The 20,042-nt window shown below is 40.0% G+C and overlaps 1 protein-coding gene across 1 annotated transcript in view; it reads left to right on the forward strand.

The window, feature by feature from the left end:
* Positions 1–20,042, forward strand: part of ZRANB3 (zinc finger RANBP2-type containing 3) — a 259,543-nt gene that overhangs the window by 169,430 nt on the left and 70,071 nt on the right. Inside the window, exons 9-10 of the mRNA XM_030887987.2 lie at positions 15,004–15,123; positions 17,756–17,875. Of these exons, the coding sequence (XP_030743847.1) occupies positions 15,004–15,123; positions 17,756–17,875 (240 nt within the window). The remainder of the gene's footprint in view (positions 1–15,003; positions 15,124–17,755; positions 17,876–20,042) is intronic.

Raw genomic sequence — 20,042 nt, forward strand, 5'->3', positions numbered from 1 at the left:
TCCCCCAGGGAGGAGGTTATATGTAGATCCTTGTAATCGGTTCCCCCTTTCCACCTCACCTCCCCTCCACCCTCCCGGTATCGCCACTCTCAACACTGGTCTTGAAGGGATCATCTGCCCTGGATTCCCTGTGTTTCCAGTTCCAATCTGTAGCAGTGTACATGCTCTGGTCTAGCCAGATTTGTAAGGTAGAATTGGGATTATCATAGTTCGGGTGGGGAGGGGAAAACATTTAAGAACTAGAGGGGAAAAAAAAAAGAACTAGAGGAAAGTTGTATGCTTCATCAATGCTACACTGCAACCTGACTGGCCCATCTCTTCTCCGAGACCCTTCTGTAAGGGGATTTCCAGGTGCCTACAAATGGGTCTTGGGTCCCCAATCGGTACTCACCTTCATTCACAATGATTTGATTTTTTTGGTTCTTTGATGCCTCATACCTGATCCCTTCAATACCTCGTGATCACACAGGCTAGTGTGCTTCTTCCATGTGGGCTTTGCTGCTTCTCAGTTAGAAGGCTTCTTGTTTACCTTCAAGCCTTTAAGACTCCAGATGTTATATCTTTTGATAGCTGGGCACCATCAGCTTTCTTCACCACATTTGCTTATTCACCTGCTTTGTCTTCAGTGATCACATTGGGAAGGTGAGCACAAAACGATACGATTTTTTGTTTTTTGATGCCAAGGCTGTAACTCTTTATGGGAGTGGAAAGCCTGGTCTTTCTCTCACAGGTTGGCTGGTGGTTTTGAACTGCTGAGTTTGCAGGCCAAGTTATAACCACTACATATTTTAGCACTCTAATTATTATGAAGGAGCCCTGGTGGTGTATTAATTACACAGCTGGGCTGCTAACCGCGAGGCCAACAGTTTGAAACCAACAACTGTTTTCTACATGTGTAAAGATTTCTAGTCTTGGAAATCCTCAAAAGCAGTTCTACTCTGTGTTGTTGAGTCACTCTGAGTCTTCGTCGACTCAGTGGCAATGAGTTTGGGTTATTAATCATGGCTGGAGACTAATAAGTCTAGAAAGAACCGCTAGTGGTCAGCTAGCCTTGTGTTTTTCTCCAGGCAGGATTGTGCCTAAAACCTTCCAGATGAGTGGTACTCCATATGTCGTATTTTTATAGATCTCTAGGATGGAAGATTTCTTTCTCTGTTCCTGCGATTATCTTTTCTCATCATTTCTTCTTATATAAAAGTGCCTTCTAAGCAGACGGGAGGACAATAGTAATTCAAATTAGATTGTAATAGCAAATCGGGCCATAGTGGTATGATCACATCTAATATACACTTGGCTCTACTTAAAAATGATGATATTGACATATCATCCTTGTCACATATAACCATTATATCTTGAGGTTCCTACAAGAGCAGCAAATTATTTAGTAATTGTACCTTTTAGACAAAGATTTCAGCTATGTTTGCTATTTATTTTCTCCTTTGTTTGAATAATGCATTATTATTTTGTGATCTCATTTTCAGATATTTCTTAAATGACTAGTAGTGGTAAACAGTAAACAAAGGCAATAAGCCTAAAATAATAATAATCCTGAAAAGTAATCAGTGAAAAATCTCAGATAATTAGGAACTTTTCCTGTGTATCATTTTTATTGCTTTATTGTATTTGCTGAGAATACAATGGATGGAAATGTGTTTATTCTTTAGAGTTAGGAACTGTAAATGTTCTGTCTGGACAAAAATATTAAAGCTGATATAAAATGGAATGTATATTTTATCTATTTTCAGGTATACTCTGACAACAGCTCATTTTTAGAGAAACTATTTTTTGAGAAATGCTAGTTATTTTTCTATGAAGATAATTAAAACCAACCCATAATTTAAATTTCCGTGTCACCTGGGGGATGACAGCATTCCTTACTGCTTATAAACCTTCCACAAGGCAAATTGCTTTAAATACATTTACGTTATCTACAAAGAGTGTTTTCTCTTGCCTCTGCAGCTTCACACAGGTAGAATCCTATTTATAATGTGCAGTCAGATATAATGAGGCCACTGCAGTATCCCTGCTGCACAGCAACTGGGGTGTTATTAGACTGGGGAGTGCCTTTTCCTGTGACTGTGCTGTATTTTAGGACAGGATTTCTGACTCTGAACCCAGGACTATCTGCCTCCTCTTTCGTGAGATGATGGCCAGTAAAAATCAATAAGGAGAAATAAAACAGTATGGTTATTTCCAGAGGAGGCAGGAGATGTTATCTACACTGGAGAATGGAGTGTGGGGACCCTGTGGTACTGAGGAGTGGGTGAAGACTCCGTTAAATATGGGGAAATAATCCACTTGAGACATAGGGCCGGTGTATGGTTTTTGAGGTGCCAGCAATGATTACATTTGGAATCACAGGTGGAGAGTTGACCTTAGAGAAGAGGGGAGATACCTCTCGTTACAATAGAAATGGGAGCGACAGTGAGTGTACCAATTTACAGTGTGCTTGACACACTGGACGTATGTATGGATTGTGATAAGTAGATTAGCATTTGCTTATAGTTGGGAGCACAGAAGAAGGATACTTAAGGATGAGGTCTTTCTTTTCAGTTATAAATCTTTTCAGATGTGACATTAATTCTGCACATCCAGAGATGCAGAACTCTATACTAGAAGTGTTTTTTCTGAACTTTTTTTTAATATAATTTTATTGGGGGCTCATACAACTCTTGTTAAAATCTGTACATCACTTGTAGCCAACATATTTGTACATGTATTCCATCATTCTTTCTTTTTTAATCATGTTATTGGGGGTTCATACAACTCATCACAATCCATGCATACATCAGTTGTATGAAGCACATTTGTACATTTGCTACCCTCATAATTCTCAAAACTTTTGCTCTCCACCTAAGACCCTGGCATCAGCTCCTCATTTTTTACCCCTCCCTCCCTGCTCCCCCCTCCTTCATGAACCCTTGATAATTTATAAATTATTATTTTGTCATATCTTGTCCTGTCCCACGTCTCCCTTCACCCACTTTTCTGTTGTCCATCCCCCAGGGAGCAGGTCACATGTAGACCCTTGTAATTGGTTCCCCCTTTCCAACCCACCCTTTCTCTACCCTCCCAGTATCACCACTCACATCACTGGTCCTGAAGGGATCATCTGCCCTGGATTCCCTGTGTGTCCAGTTCCCATCTGTACCAGTGTACATCCTCTGGTCTAGCCAGATTTGTGAGGTAGAATTGGGATCATGATAGTGGGGAAGGAGGAAGCATTTAGGAACTAGAGGAAAGTCGTATGTTTCATTGTTGCTATATCGTACCCTGTCTTGCTCACCTCCTCCCCGAGACCCTTCTGTAAGGGATGTCCAGTGGCCTACAAATGAGCTTTGGGTCTCCACTCTGTACTCCACTCTGCACGCCTCCCGTCATTCAGTGTGATATGATTTTTTGTTCTGATGATGCCTCCTGATACCTGACCTCTTCAACACCTCGTGATCACACAGGCTGGTGTGCTTCTTGCATGTAGGCTTTGTTGCTTCTGAGCTAGATGGCCGCTTGTTTACCTTCAAGCTTTTAAGACTTTAGACGCTATATTTTTTGATAGCCGGGCACCATCAGCTTTCTTCGCCACATTTGCGTATGCATCCATTTTGTCTTCAGTGATCCTATCATGGAGATGAGCACACAATGATATGATTTTTTGTTCCGTGATGCCTGATAGCTGATCCCTCATGTAGATCTTTTGTTCTTTTAGTCAGGTATATCCCTAGATATTTCAATTTGTGCTTGGCTATTGTGAAGGGTACCTTTTTGATCTCCCCTCTGTGGTCTTATCTGATGTGTATAGGAGTTCGATGGACTTCTGTTTGTTGATCTTTTAACCTGCCACTCTGCCAAACTCCTCTATTGCTTCCAGTATTCCCCTTGTGGAGCTTTTGGGATTTTCCATATAGAAAATCATATCATCTACAAATAACGATAGTTTCACCTATTCCTTCCTCAGACCTTTGATGTCTTGTCTTTGCCTTATGCTGTTCGCTAAAACCTCCAGTACAATGTTAAATAAGAGCGGGGACAAGGGACATCCTTGGCTGGTCCCCTTTTTCAGTGGGATTGTGTTAGTCTTTTCTCTATTGACTACCATGTTGGCTCTTGGTTTTTCATATATAGCTTGTATTTTCTTGAGGAATTTTCCTTCCATTTCTATCTTCTCAAGTGTGTTAAACAGAAATTGGTGTTGGATGTTGTCAAATGCTTTTTCTACATCTATCGATATTATCGTGTGGTTCTTAAAGTTTTTCATGTCAATGTGGTGAATGATACTAATGATCTTTCGTATGTTGCACCAACCCTGCATCCCTGGTATAAATCCCAATTGGTCATGGTGAATTATTTGTTTTATATACTTTTGTATTCTGTTAAGGATTTTTGCATCGATGTTCATTAGGGATATTGATCTGTAGTTCTTGATTCTTGTGGGATCCTTGTCCGGTTTTGGTATCATAGTTTTACTAGCTTCATAGAAGGAGTTCGGGAGTTTGCCATCTTTTTCTATGTTCTGAAAGAGTTTGTGTAGGATTGGTGTTAGTTCTTCCTTTAATGCTTGGTAGAATTCTCCTGTGAAGCCATCTGTTGGTAATCCCGTGGGGCTTCAAGGGTTTAATCCCTGCCCTGAGCCGGCAGCAAGCTCTGGCTATGTTGAGGTAAAGCCCCTGGGCCAGCTCCGAATGGTCCCTGCTCTGGCAGAGACAATGGCGGGGCTAAGGTCAAACCCTAGCCGGCCACCACTGTGGTAAGCCAAAACCCCCAGCCCTTCAAAGCCTAGTGGATCTGTGCCCACTTATCTTTATGATGTTCCTCCTGTGATCCAGTGTTGCATTTCCCTCTTAGGAATTCTCCTGGGCTGATTTCTGTGGAGTTCCTCTGGTGTGTGTTACTCAGTCTCCATCTTCCCTGAAGTCTATTCCATTGTTCTTTTCTAGACATTGACTTTGAATTGAGCCCTCGGGATCAGCTCCTCTTTTTTTCCCTTCCCTCCTCTCCCCCCAACTCTTGTGGCTCCCTGATAGATTATAGATTGTTAATTATTTTCAAATCTCACACTGATCACTGTCTCCCTTCCCCTTTGGTTTCTGTTGTTCTTCCCCCAGGATGGGGGTGTGCGGTTATGTGCCATTTATTGCGATCAGTGCCCCCCTCCCCTCCCAACTCTCCCTCCCTTCCCTCTACCATTGTGGTATCTCTAGTCCCATTCCTGTTCCCGGGTTCCATGTGAATTAGGTGAAGGTTTTTTTTTTCCCTAACTGAATTTTTTGGGGGATCATTTTATTGAGGGCTCTTACAATGCTCATTCCAATCAATTGTATCGGGCATATTTGTACATATGCTGCCATCGTTCTTTTCCAGACATTGTTTTCTATTGAGCCCTTGGTATCAGCTACTCTCCCCCACCCCCCATGATACCTTGATAGATTATAAATTATTATTTTTAGGTGAAAGTTTACAGAGCACCTCATAGTTGTACATTCAGCAGTTCATAAACATTCTGAGTCAACTCATTCTAATCCCTTTAATGTACCATCATGATCTAGCTCCCACCTTTTTTCCTGTTTTCATTCCTATGCAGACATTCCTTTGCAAAGGTTCAACCTCTTTGAATTTGACTCTGAGTAGATGATGTCCTTTGGATCTTAAATGGTTGGTCCTTCTAACATGGAGGTGAGTTCTGTTCCACACATGAAGGGTAAGGGTGTTCATCTTGGGGCTCCAGCCGTGTCTCTTAGGTTTTGCGTTCTGCTTCATATTTTTCTATCCAGGACTTTCCAATATGGTCCTTTTCAGAGCAATTAATAGTGGTAGCCAGGTATTGTACTGTTCTTCTGGTCTCAGGATTAGGGAGCAGGATGTCTGCATGTCCCCTCACGTGTCTTTCCATTTTCATCTCTCTTCCTTTCTCTGGTGTGGGGAGACCAGCGGTTGCACCTCAGATGGTTGCTCATGAGCTCTTTAAGCACGAGTGGACTTGCAAAAAGATCCTCTTGCCTTTCCTCACCCCTTAGAGATGAAAACCACGGTTAGGAATTTGATGTGAGTGATTAATGTGTCTAATTGTTAAATTTTCATTCCATTGGGCTGATTGCTTCCACATGTCTTTTGATTGTCATCATTCCTCTTTCTTCTAGATGAGGACAGACCAATAGTTGCACTTTAGATGGCCCCTCACAAACTTTTAAGACTCTAGTTGCTACTTAGTAAATTAGGATGTATGACATTGTTCTTGTAAATTCTGTTGTACCAGTTGACCTTGCTGTCTCTCAAGACTATGGTCCTGATTCCCCCCGCCCAATGACTCATTCATTCCCTCAGGGTGTTTGGTTATGGCTAAGAAGTATTCATAACTTTGCTCCCTGCCTGCTTCACCACATTCATGGAGATATTTGCAGCATAGGTAAATACACATATATAAATATTCTTTGGTGTGTGTGTGTGTGTGTGTGTGTTGGTATAATCCCACTCTCTCTCCCACACATGTTCAGCCTTCATGTCTGTCCAAGTATCTACTTGTAGACCTTCAGTCTTGCAGAATTGTATACATAACAGTATTCGCCTCTTTTACATTGCAAACCACCCAGTGTTCTCCCCTATGTCCATCATTTTTTTTCAGTGCATCCTCTTATTGTGTATTATCTTCCTCTTCACGTACTTTAACATTTGTTTACCCCCTGACCTATGATTTCCCTTCACATCTTACCCCTGATACCATCAATGAATGTTTCTTTTCATGTGAAAACCTCTTCTTAATTTTTTATAATAGTGGTGTCATACAATATTTGACCTCTTATGATTGATTAATTCCACTCATCCTGATCTCTGCCAGGTTCATAGACGTCATGAGGTGTTTCATCTTTATTCTTTTACATTGTCTAGTTGTTTGTCTGTCCCAAAGTGTGTTTATCCATTCTTCCATTGGTGGGCATTTACGTTGTTTTCACCGTTTTGTGGATAGTGCTGTGATAAACATGGGTGTGTATACAGTGAACCCTCGCCACTTCGTGCTTCAACTTCCGCGGCTTCACTCTATCGCCGGTTTTTGCTAACAGCGCATGCTCTGTCATTACTGCCACTGATTGGCTTATACTGTACACGCTTTTGTCTGCATCGCTATGTATCGGAGCTACGTATCAGATGCATTTTTGCTTTTGTACAGTGTACTGTAATTGTTTGCGATTTTTAAGAAATTTTATCTAAGCCCTATGATGGCTCCTAAACGAGCTTCTTCTTCTAAGCCTTCTGAAAATAAAAATAAGCGCCAGAGGAAGATGCTCACCATCCAGGAAAAGGTAAAACTTTTGGATATGATCAAAGATGGCAAGAAAATCGTGGAGGTTGCACGCCATTGATTACAGTATTTGTAAGAACTATGTATAATAATACTGTATGTGAAATATGTAATACTGTAAACTAGATGCCATAAATAATATAATAAATAATAAATGATAATTGTAACGTCCAAAATGTTTTACTGTATTTTCCCTTTTTCGTTTAATAAATTGGGTAATACGAGTGTAATGGTGACTAAAGGGTGTTTTTCCATGTCTTCTATACTCTAACTATGAAAATATTTGATTTACAAATAAGGAATCCTACTTTGCGGAATTTCATTTATTACGGTAGGGTCTAGAACCGATTAACCGCGATAAACGAGGGTTCACTGTATATCTACTTGTGTTGTGGCTCTTACTTCTTCAGGATGTATACCAAGCAGGGGGACTGCTGCATCATACACTGTTTCTATTCCCACTTTTTTTTTCATTATATTTTTGTCGGGATATACTTCACATGTCATACAATTTAATCATTCAATTATATTAATAATATTTGTACAATTATCACTACCACAATCAATTTCAGAACATTTTTTTCCTGTGCTCATTATTGTTAGCTCCCCGTGTCCTCCCTCCGCCCCTGATTATTAATCCAGTTTCTCCCTCTACGGCTCTACTCTATTCCCAACTTTTTGAGGAGGCACCATACTGCTTTCCATTGCACCATTGTACAGACCCACCAGCAGTGTATGAGAAACTTAGTCTATATGCACTTGGGCCAACATTTTGATGTGTTCTGTATTTTTGAATGTTGCTATCAGTGATGGGGGAAGGTGGGGTCTTGTTGTTTTCATTAGGGTCTCTCAAAAGGCTAATCACTACACACATTTCTTCATGTTTGTTGGCCACCTGAATGTCTTCTGTGGTGAAAAGTCTATTCATGTCTTCTGGCCTTTTAAAAATTTGATTATTTGTCTTTTTCTTGTTGAGGTTTTGAAGTTTGGGGTTCTCTGTTTACCCTTTTAGTTAAATGTTTTGATGCATCTCAGTGTCTTAGTTCTAGAAGTTCTATTTTGCCTCCTGCTTTTTTATGTGTTTTTGATTTTCTTTGATCGTGTATTTATGCTATATATTAAGGCCCCTTGGTTTATCCTTATTTTTCCATAGAAGATCTTGAAGGTTCTAGGTTTTAGTCCTAAGCTTTTGATCCATCTTGAGTTCGTTTATGTATATGATGTAAGATAAGCACCCTGCTTCATTTTTCTCCAGATCAATATCTAATACTAACAGTCGTTTAAATGTATCCTTTAAGTGGGTGAATTTTATTGTATGGGAATTATATCTTAGGAAAGCTGTTTACAAAAGAAAGAGTGGAGAACAACAACCCCCCCAAAAAAAAAACAAACAAACCAGGTTTTCCTCTTTCCACTCTGGCTTCACTTGCTCATTGCCTACCCTCCATGGCTTCCAGATTTTCCTAAGAGGATGCTTGCAATTCCTGTTACCAACTACAGACACAGTGCCTTAGAGCAAAGAAAAGGTGTGTTTCTTCCCAGCGGTTCCTTTACCAATGATGGAACATTTCTCTTAGAGCAGTGGTTTTCAACCTTTCTAATGCCGCGACCCTTTCATACAATTCTTCATGTTGTGATGAGCCCCCAACCATAGCATTATTTTCATTGCTACTTCATAACTGTAATTTTGCTACTGCTATGAATTGTCATTTAAATATCTGATATGCAGGGTGTATTTTCATTGTTAAAAATTGAACATAATTAAACATAACTAAAGCATAGTGATTAATCACAAAACAATATGTAATTATATATTGAAAATATTTGTGTTTTATGATGATCTTAGATGACCTCTGTGAAAGGGTCATTTGAGCCCCCAAAGTGGTCGCGACCCATAGGTTGAGAACCCCTGTCTTCGAACCTCAGTGGACTTCTTCTGGTGCTTTATTGGTCAGAATCCCGTAGGGTGAAGAGAGATGCTTAGACCAATCATGGTCTCTTACTGATTAGGAGGAAGCTGCAGAGACTTCTCTAAAAGTCGTGGCCACTAATAAGCTAACCAAAGTGCCATTTGGTTATCTAGATGGAGTTGGCAAGAGCCAGGAACAGCTGAAGCAAAGTGACACTGCCGGCTGCACAGGTGAACCTGCTGAGGTCTCAGGGCCTCAGCACTTTAGAGGAAGTTTCTTTTTTACTCACATTTTCTTAAACATCTTTATGTTAGAAAGTATGGTGTGCACCCCTTCGCTGAAAATAAAAAGTTAAGAAACAAATATTAAAGCATATTCTTTTCAGTTCTCCATTTTTCAATGATATGTGTAGTTTTAGCCTTTGTTAATTATTTAAATTAGGCCTTTTGATGAACAGCCATACTACTGAAAACATGCATTGCTGCAACTTCTATAAACTCTGAAACAGCAAAAGGAAAATGCTGATGATCACCAAGCCCTGTCCTGCCATGTAATATGTGCTTAAGATCATTTGCAAGCAACTTTCTGCTCAGATAACATTTAAAATATGACCATGGAGTGACAGTACAGTTTTAATTACAATAAAATTAAGATTCCTAAAAATGCACATTAGTATATTTTAAAATGCAGGCCTTTGCAACTCCCAGCTGAAGAGAGGATTGTATCCCAAAAGTTCATTTGTTATATAGATATTTTGGATCTCCAAACACATTTCCTCTTAGAAGCAATATTGCAAATGATGGTTAAGTTGTTAGATTAGTCCCGAGAGCCTGTTTAGCCAGTTATATAATTGAACTATATCCTATTAATAGTAACTGTAAGCCCTTCTACTGCAGTTGATGGAAGGCTTGGGATGGGGAGTGCTTTGGGCTTTGGCATCAGCAGCTTTGGCTGGGTGGGGGTGGGGGTGGGGGTGATATAAGTGATGGGACTCTGACAGACAGAATTGGCTCCCTTGCAAAAAGGCAAGGGAATGCATCTAGAGATGGTAGTGTGGGATTGGAAATGAACTCACCTTAAAAATACACTCCAACTTTAGATAAACTTTTTGAAAAGCTTATCACAGTAAATCTACCTCTTTAGGCAGACATGCACCTTAATGAAGCGGTTCCATTGCCGTGGCAGCATATCCAGACTGTATGGCTCCTGGTTTTCAGAGGGCTATGCTTCCCCTTTGTGAGGCACCGACATCCAAGGCTAAAGTTCTTCACGGCCGCCACGCTCATTGTATGATGAGTTTCTACTGTTCCGAATATTAGGGAAAATGAAGCATGCCAAATTATTCTTCTGGCTTTATAGGCATATCCATGGAATTTAAATAAACATCTTTTTACTTTTAAAATGTCCCTAATGACTTATGCAGATTTTAAGAGTTATTATCAAAGCCTCATATGATTATAATGTAAAGAGTAGAAACAAATGCATCCCAAACTTCCCTTAACGTTTTTCCATACCTCTCATCTGTAAGTTTGTTTTGCTGTGGTGGCTTATGTGTTGCTGTGATGTAGGAAGCTCTTGCACTGATATTTGAAATGCCAATAGAGTCACTCAAAGTGAACTTCCAGAGTAAAGGCAGACCAGGAACATGGATCTGGATATCTTCTTTAATTGGACAGTGGAAACCTTATGAAAACCAATGCATCATTGGTTTATACACTGAGCCCCTTAGGTGGGTGATATAGTTAAAGTTTATTGTGCCAACCTGGCCAATAAACACATGTGAGGTTAATAGAAGGGCGGAGAGATAAATGGTTTGGTGAGCCTCACCATTCTAGTTCTCAGGTCTCTTGCTTTGTGATGGTCGAACCAGGGTGCAGCTGCCTTAGCAGTTCCCTGCTTCAGCTGGCAAGGCTCACTTCCTGCAAGACATCCCCAAGGAGAATCCACATGGACCTACCCCAATGCAGCTCTAGGTGCTGGAGCAGCCATGTGGAGACCCCTGCCAGCTCGAGATGCTTACACGTTCACTGATTCGGCTTTCCTCCTGCAGTTGGTGTCATAGTGTGTGTTTTGTGAGATGGAGGAGGACTTTGTGGATTGGTGTTGGACATATGGGCTAATGTTGACCTTGTGGGCTTGGGCAGTACTGGGTTGGGATGTTTTCTTGATGTGCACTTAACCTTTATATAAAACTCTCCCTTATACATGAGCTTCTGTGGATTTGTTTTTCTAATGTACCCAGACTAACACAGTTGGAGAGCACTCAAGATACAACTGGGGAAGAGCTGCCTCCTCAAAGTACCAACAAAACAGGCAAACTCACTGCCATTGAGTCAATTCCAACTCATTGCATCCCTCTAGGACAGGGTAGAGCTGCCCCTGTTCCCAAGACTGTAATTTTTTACAGGAGTAGAAAGCCTCCTCATTCTCCCATGGAGAGGCTGGTAGTTTCAAACTCGTGACCTTGTGGCTAGCAGCCTAGATAACCACTATACCACACCAGGGTTCATCGCTCAAAGTTCAGGTTACCTTAATAATGTGTCTAGAGTAAAACTTTTGGACCTTTGTTTATGCAATGTGACTCCAAATGAAAAGAAAAAAAAACTGCAACATCCATTAATAATCAAAATGTGAAATGTACAAAGTATGAAGCTAGGTAAGTTGGAAGTTGTCAACAATGAATCCTGAGCTAAAATTGATTGGTATGTACTATTTTGAACCAGATAGCTATTTAGGACTACTATGTAGGGAATGATAAATTGAGAAGAATAGTTTTAACTTTTTCTTTCTGAGAATACATATGGTAGAACTTACACCAATTCAGCAATTTCTACATGACTACAATCATGTGTTGCCATTTTCACCCTTGTGATGGCATAGTGGGTTCCTCAAGGTCAGCAGTTCAAAACCACCAGCCCTTCCACAGAGAAAGATGAGGCTTTCTACTCCCATAGGATTTATAGTTTGAGAAACCCATAAGGATAGGTCTACTTTGCCCTTTAAGGTTGCTATGAGTCAAAATCGACTCAGTGGCATTGAGTGTTTCTAAATTGTTCCAACCTCATCATCATAGAGGCCCATCCCTCTAAGTTTCATATCTAAGTTTTGGAGTTCCTATTGTCAATTTGATCCCATAAAAATAGTTCTCAAGACGTTCTTCAGGAGTTAAGTATTGAACTGCAAGGTCAGCAGTTCAAACTCCCCAACCACTCTGAAAAAGAAAGATGAGGCTATCTGTTCCCATAATGTTTCACAGCCTCAGAAACCCTGTAAAGCAGAGGTTCTCAACCTGTGGATCGATTGCGACCCCTTTGGCGGTAGAACGACCCTTTCACAGGGGTCACCCAATTCATAACAGTAGCAAAATTACAGTTATGAAATAGCATTGAAAATAATTGTGTGGCTGGCGGGGGGTGTCACCACAACATGAGGAACTGTATTAAAGGGTCGCGGCATTAGTAAGGTTGAGAACCACTGCTCTATAGGGTCACTATGGTCAAAATTGACTCAGTGGTAGTAGGTTTGGTTTCAGGTATTGTTTGATCTTAATAAGGCCTCAGGGGATATTTATGGTTTAAAGATTATCTCTCAGGGCAGTAGGTCAGGGATTCGTCTACTGTCTTTGGATCCAGAAAGTATGGATTCCATGAGAATTTTAAATTCTGCTCTGTATTATATCCCTTTCGATAGAGTTCATCTGTAGAATTTTTCATCAAAATGTGTAACAATGGTATTTGGACCTTGTCCAGTTATGATCTCATGGCAGAGGAGGGGGTTGTACATTTTCTGCTATTTCTTATTCCTCTGTTGTTCTAAGCAAATGGGGACTTTTTTGTTTTGTATTCACCTTGGGAATTTCTTTATGCTTGGTAATTGTAGGTGTCATGTGTTAACTTGTCCATATTGAAGATACAGTTGAAGTTCTTTCACTCCTCTGGCACTTCCACGCATATATCTCTCCCGTATTCCCAACCGCCAATAAAGTGGTAGAAAGTTTTAGTGTTACTAATTTTACAGTAACTTATACTAATTTTGGTTTCCTTATTAGTGATCTTGTACATGATTGTAGCCGTGTTTGCAATAGTTACAGGCAAACCATATAATACACCATGGAAATGTTTTATTGTGTACACAACACTTTATTTTCTTTGGAGTTGATTAACTGTGAGGCTGTTGGGTACTCCTCCCGCCCCCCGTTTTTTTGCTTATTTTTCTGACAATAGATTCATCCTCTAACTCTTCATTATTTCTTATCTTCCCAGTATCTTTAACCATTATGGATTGCCCTAGTTTCTCCTTCTTTAACAAATGAGGCTTTTGTTGCCTTCATCCAGTTCACAAGAGAATGTTTAGAAAGAAAGGAAACGGCACTTTTGTTTTCCTCCCTCCTGAGACTATACCTGGTGTTCTGTTAGAATGATTGTCTGTTGTGTAGAATGGAATAGGAGAGGACATATGGCAGTCTTTCATAGATTTAACTGTTTAAAATGCACTTAACTCGCTCTCAGGCTCCAGCGCACTCCAGGCTGCTTCCAGACGTGCTCATTGCCAGAGTCTGCCTGGGTCGCTGCAGTGTACATGGTGGGTGCTCCCTGCCTTGCCCTTCTACCTGCCTGGGACTTCATTGGCAGGTCAGCTAATCAGTTACTAGGCATCTATCTACTTTGTTATTTCCAAAATGTTGTGTCCATGGGGGCTTTGCCAATTCTCTTTGGTTCCTGTACACTTGCTGTCATTGGAATGTAGTCTGGTTCGGAGTGGAGGTTAAATGTGTCCATCCTCTCATATTCAGAATTTCAATATAACTAGCTTTTAACAGTAAAGTGATAAAATATTCAGGTTTTAAACTTAATTCATACTGTCTTTTCTAAATCTAATTCCTATTTAATCCATCTGATATTACATTCTCACTCCCAGTAGATAAAAGTCAAGCAGATGAATTGCCATCGAGTCAGTTTCAACTCACAGTGACCCTTAGGACAGAGTAGAACTGTCCTTGCGGGCTTCCAAGACTCATCTTTTTTCCCAAGGAGAGGCTGGTGGATTCGAACCACCAGCCTTAGGGTTAGCAGCCCAACACATAATAGATAACTAAGCCTCAAATAAATTCAGGAAAGGCTATTCAATCTGATCTTTCTTTTTTCTACTTCACCTTTTTTTTAATCTTCCCCCTGTTCTCTCAACTCTCCCTTCTGTGGTCTTCAGTCCATCTTCCCAGGCTCTTGTGGGACCTTGTGCATTCCGTAGACAAGCTCACTCCCCAGATTTTCCGAGTATCTCAACAGTCTACTGTAGCTGCCTCTTTCTAAACCTACCCAGTCTCTACGTTACAGAAACAAACCAACTGCCTGACCCCTTCAGTATCAGTCCTGGCGTTCTTATTCCCTTCCCCCCCACCACCATCTTCTCCTTAAGCTTATCCCATTTTTAGTGTCTTAAACAAGCTCTTCTGAAAGCCAACTGAACAAAAATTCCAAACACAATCTAGGGGCATAGCCTACTTGACTCCTTCCTTTCTATGAAAACTCTTGTCCTGTCTTGTTTGTGGCACGTTTCTCTGACTCCCACACCTGGTGTCTTCATTTTGCCTGCCCCCACCCCTCCCAACCCTACCCTCTTGTTCCTCTTTCAAGTGCCCTGTCAGGGTGGGCTTCATGACAGCCTGGAGTGTAAAGCAAGGAAAAGTTCATTAGCACTTACTGGTTGCTTTTTTTTATTGGTGGTGTTTTACTTTTTGAAGAGTTTTGCTTTTCTAATCAAACAGTCTAATGGTGTTCATGACGTTTCACTTTTAATATTTAGGCCGGTGCTGTGAAGGATTATATTAAGGTGATGCTGCAGAACGAGTCACTAAAATTTCTGGTTTTTGCTCACCATTTAAGTATGCTGCAAGCATGCACAGAGGCCGCCATAGAAAACAAGGTATGCTGCTATCTTATTTTATAACACGGCTTTCGGAACATAGATTCTTCATATATTAAACATTCTTGCAGTCTTATAATTGAGTTCATTTACCTTCTTTAGATGATATAAGCTGGAAGTTATTATTAAGCATTTTTCTTGTTAATTATGTTACTCTAGTACTATTATAAAATTATAGTACTCACGTTTTAACTTAATATCTGCCATAATTTTCCACGGATGAAATCTGAATTGATTAATGGTGGACTTGATAAGCTATAATCTGAATTCCATTTTTATCCTTGGTTATGACACTTGAGAGTGGTCTAGGCACTTAGAGTTAACCTCACCTACAAGACTGTTTTAGGCTGCGGCAGATGCAAAGGGAAAAGCAAGAATGAATTCCGCTGATTATCCTACCTACCTGCAGTCATATATCTCCAGCTCCCAAGTACATATGCTCTGTGGAATACGATGTCCTAGAAAGAAATTGAACACAAGATGTCTCTGCCAGGGAATCCCACCAGGGCAATTTCGCCAGATCGACTTGCCTACCGCCCAGTCACACGCCCAGCTACTTTTCCAACAGTACTTCAAGGATATCGCTTCTTCTTTAAACCATTTTATTGGGGGCTCTTACAGCTCTTATAACAATCTGTATATTAATTGTATCCATCACATTTGTACATATGTTGCCATCATTATTTTAAAAGCATTTTCTTTCTACTTGAACCCTTGGCATCAGCTTCTTCCCCCTCCGCCCCCCCCCCCCCAACTCGGCTTCTATTTCTAGCCTCAAAGTATAAAAATCTGTCATGTGCTATCTTAAATGCTGGAGACTTCTAGAGATGCTCAGAAGCAGCCAAAAGACATTTCCTGACAAATTTTGTGAGTTTACAGTATATGTGGCAGCCAAGACACTTGCCTGAGTAGGTAGATTTTTAAATGGAACAATAGACCAAAGCTTTCGAAATGTTTGTATATCATTTTAAACATTAGCTAATATGCTCATTAATATTATAAAAGAAGATATTCTCATATTTCCTTCATAAACATTTATAATAGCGTAACACACTAAAGTAGTGTACAGTGAGAGGTGCTTTCTTATTAATTATCCAACAGTTTCTGTAGGACATCTTCTGAGGAAGTTAGTGGTAAATATATATTTTTAAATTTATATTTATAATATTCTCTCATTCTGATTCTATTGTACCTTAACCCTTCATGACATGTTGGATATAAAGTATTCACTTACATTTTCCACCTCAGGCATTTTTGAGTGGGAAGAATATATCCCATTTTTAGTGTGTGCTGTCATCTGCTGGGAGTCTGTGTAACTGCATGAACCTGAAGAAATGGACCTTATCTCACCAACCCTAGCACCAGAGACTCCCTGGGACACCAAATCTTACTAATTATATTAAAATCCATATTGCTTCACCAAAAAGTTAGTTTTCAGTGGAGCGGGGGGAGGTGTGGGGGTGAGGGTGTTTCCACCTCGTTCAAAATGTGCTTTCCCTCCCTAAATACCTTAGGTATCACTGAGGTTTTCAGAATCCCACTTGAACTTCAGCAATAGTTTTAAAATGTTGACCTGGGCCTTTCTCCTAAACTCCCTCTAGCCTGACCGATAATGTGTTTTCTTCAGAAAGACGCCCAGAGATCCATGTATCCCACTTAATGGATGCTAAACAGGTCATGATACCTATTTTAAAGACATGCAAACTGAGGCGTTCTGTCTCTTGAATAGCACGGGTATCCCCTTGAACAAGTGACTGTTCACGTGTCTTACTAGTTTAAAGCTAAGTGTTCCGCAGATGTGCATATGTGAATAAAACTATTTGAAATGCAAGTCTTACACTTGTTTTTCAAGAAGTTGAATAATGTATCCCTGTGATCTATTCTAACATAAAGTCCTGCTTTTTCCCAACTTCATTCGTTCAGTCTATTATCACTTACTGTTTTCCTACTTTTGAAAAATTCACGTCTGTCTTGGTTTCCCACTTCAAAGTGGATGACAATACTATATATTTTCTTTTCATTTTCACAATGTCAAAAGATAAGTCATAGATGAGTGTTTGGGATGTTACAGAAATATATGCACTATGATTCATGAAGCCGTAATACATGAGAAGTGTATGAACATAAACATCATCCTGTTTTCCTACTGGTGTGGTTTTGGTTCTGCTTTGAATTAGGGATCCTAGAAATTTAAAGTTCATCTGATCCATCATGTAAAGTTTGTTTTCTGCTTACTTAGAGGTCTGTTAAAGACAGCCTTAGCTTCTGCTAATATGGAGGTATTTCCTTTTGCATTAATAATTGAAAAAATGAACTGGACACTGACTTTATTTTCAAGCAGCTTAAACAAAGAAGGAAGGAGTTATTATAAGATGCTATTACAGAAGTAGATATGATAACCCAGTTGTTCTCTTTGAAGAAATGGGTAAACATATGTAAAATTTTTCAAAGGGTTGTTTTTAGGGAACTATGAAAGAACCTGGCTAAAATTCTTCTTGTGTGACATTACCAACCTGTCATCTTAACCAGTTTCCCACATTTATGTGAACATAAAAGTAAACTCTTAAATATATAAAATGAGATGGGTGCATATGGGTTTAATCTAATTTTACATTTCTCTTGTGGACTCCAGACTCATTATATTAGAATAGATGGAAGTGTTCCATCTTCAGAAAGAATACATCTGGTTAATCAGTTTCAGAAGGATCCTGATACTCGAGTAGCTATCCTGAGCATTCAGGCTGCTGGTCAGGTAAGAAATTCCAATTCTAAGTTTGGTAATGAAATGTTGATATAATTAAAAGGTCACTAAATATAATTAAAACAGTTATATCTGGATAGCTGATAAAATAAGTATTTGTTCCACTTCAGAGAGTGGTAGCAATATAATCAAAGGAGACCTCAATCCCTTTGACTCAAATTTCCTAAATTTTTATGGAAAGAATGTCCTAAAAGAAAAACACTGATTTTCAGTGTTTCTCAAAAACCTTTTTTCCTTCCTTGGAATGTACATAGTTTGTTTGTTTTATAACATACCTTTCTTTTGCTGTTTGTCTTACTTGTGTTTCAACATCAGAAATTCACAGAATTTCTTATGGCATGCCCCAGGTTTCTTCATGTTTTAATTAGGATTTGATTTGGCTGCAAGTAAATGAAAACTCAAATTGAGAGTGATTTCAATACAGATACCCCACCCCACCCCAAGTAAACATGGTGATTCCACGAAGTCCTTACACCCTTCTTGCTTTCTGCTTCACCACCTATCGCCAGTATTTCTTATATAATAGCTCCTCCATTACATCTTGCAATTCAGGCGGGAAATTAAAGAAAGCAATGCTTAGAGGCCATTAGACCTGAAGGGAAGCTGGGAAATGTAGTCTTTGTTGTGGGTGGCCCAGCTAATCACTAGGTCTTTGTTACAAAGGAATACGAGAAGAATAGGCATCAGGGAATGCAGTGCCAGTGGCTCCCATACTAAGAGAGAAGAGATCCTTCTGGATTTTTCTCTGATACCAGTGTAAATTGTTTTTATAAAATATCTAAATAAGGTATTTAGCATAACTCGTTGCCATCAACTCCATTTTGACTGATTTCGACCCTATCATGTAACCCACTGTGTCACCAGGGCTGCTTCCTTTGTAATATTTAACAACATTCACTGCCATGGAGTACAACACATAGTGACCCTATAGGGCAAGGTAGAACTGCCCTGGTGGATTTCCGAGACTTAACTCTTTGCAGGAGCAGAGTAGCTGGTGCTATCAACTACTGTCCTTGTATTTGTAGAATAGTGCATGACCCCTATGCCATGAGGGCGCCCTGATATTTACATAGGGGAAAGTAAGTTAACATACTACTGGGCATTCAGCCTGGTACATGCCATATATGGTAACTTCTGGAGACTATAATGTGAACCAGGGCTAAAGGATCTGCTTTACCTAGCTAAAAGACATATTTGAAATTATTTTTATAGACAGACTCTATGAGGATGAAGCCGTTCTAGAACTCACTAGGAGTTCTAAACAAGGCAAGAGTTAATACTTTTTTCACATTGGACTAAACTTTTTTGAGTTCAAGCTTTATATCTGCTTAAATATAGAGAATATCAACCAAAAAACAAAATCCTTAAAGTTAGAAATAGAATACTCATAGCAGAGGAGATGATAACAGGAGGAATCCAGGTATGAGAGTCTGATAAACCAAATTAAATTCACTGCCATCAAGCCAACTGAGGTAGATCAGGTGAACAGCAGAATAGACATTCACGATCGGTCAATCAATTCCCACACCTGAGCCAGTTTACAGACCCACAATTTCTTGAATGAGGGGGAGACCAGGTCCCTTTGAAGGAGGACCCTGCTACATCAGCGAAGGTCTATACTGTTAGTCTTTCTTCTAGCCTTCCCCCAAAGGGACCTGTGGCCTTTCACAAGAGTAACTGTTCATTGGGGGAAAGGAAATAATCAAACTTTTCGGGGATTACTGGACACTGGCTCAGAACTGACACTTATTCCAGGAGACCCAAAGTGTTTCGAAGGCCCACCAGTTAGAGTGGGGGCTTATGGAGGTCAAGTTATCAATGGGGTTTTAGCTCAAGTACGCCTCAATGTGGGTCCAGTGGGCCCCTGGACCCATCCTGTGGTTATTTCCCCAGTTCCAGAATGCATCATTGGAATAGACATACTTAGTAACTGGCAGAACCCCCATATTGGATCCCTGAAATGTGGAATAAGAGCTATAATGGTAGGAAAGGCCAAATGGGCACCATTAGAACTGCCATTGCCTAGGAATATAGTAAACCAAAAGCAATACCGCATTCCTGGAGGGATTGAAGAGATCAGTGCCACCATCAAAGACTTGAAAGATGCAGGGGTGATAATTCCTACCACATCCCCATTTAACTCGCCTATTTGGCCTGT

This window comes from Echinops telfairi, unplaced genomic scaffold (assembly GCF_000313985.2).
Source record: "Echinops telfairi isolate 266 unplaced genomic scaffold, ASM31398v2 ScPeMD7_4;HRSCAF=17, whole genome shotgun sequence".
Classification (NCBI taxonomy): Eukaryota; Metazoa; Chordata; class Mammalia; order Afrosoricida; family Tenrecidae; genus Echinops; species Echinops telfairi.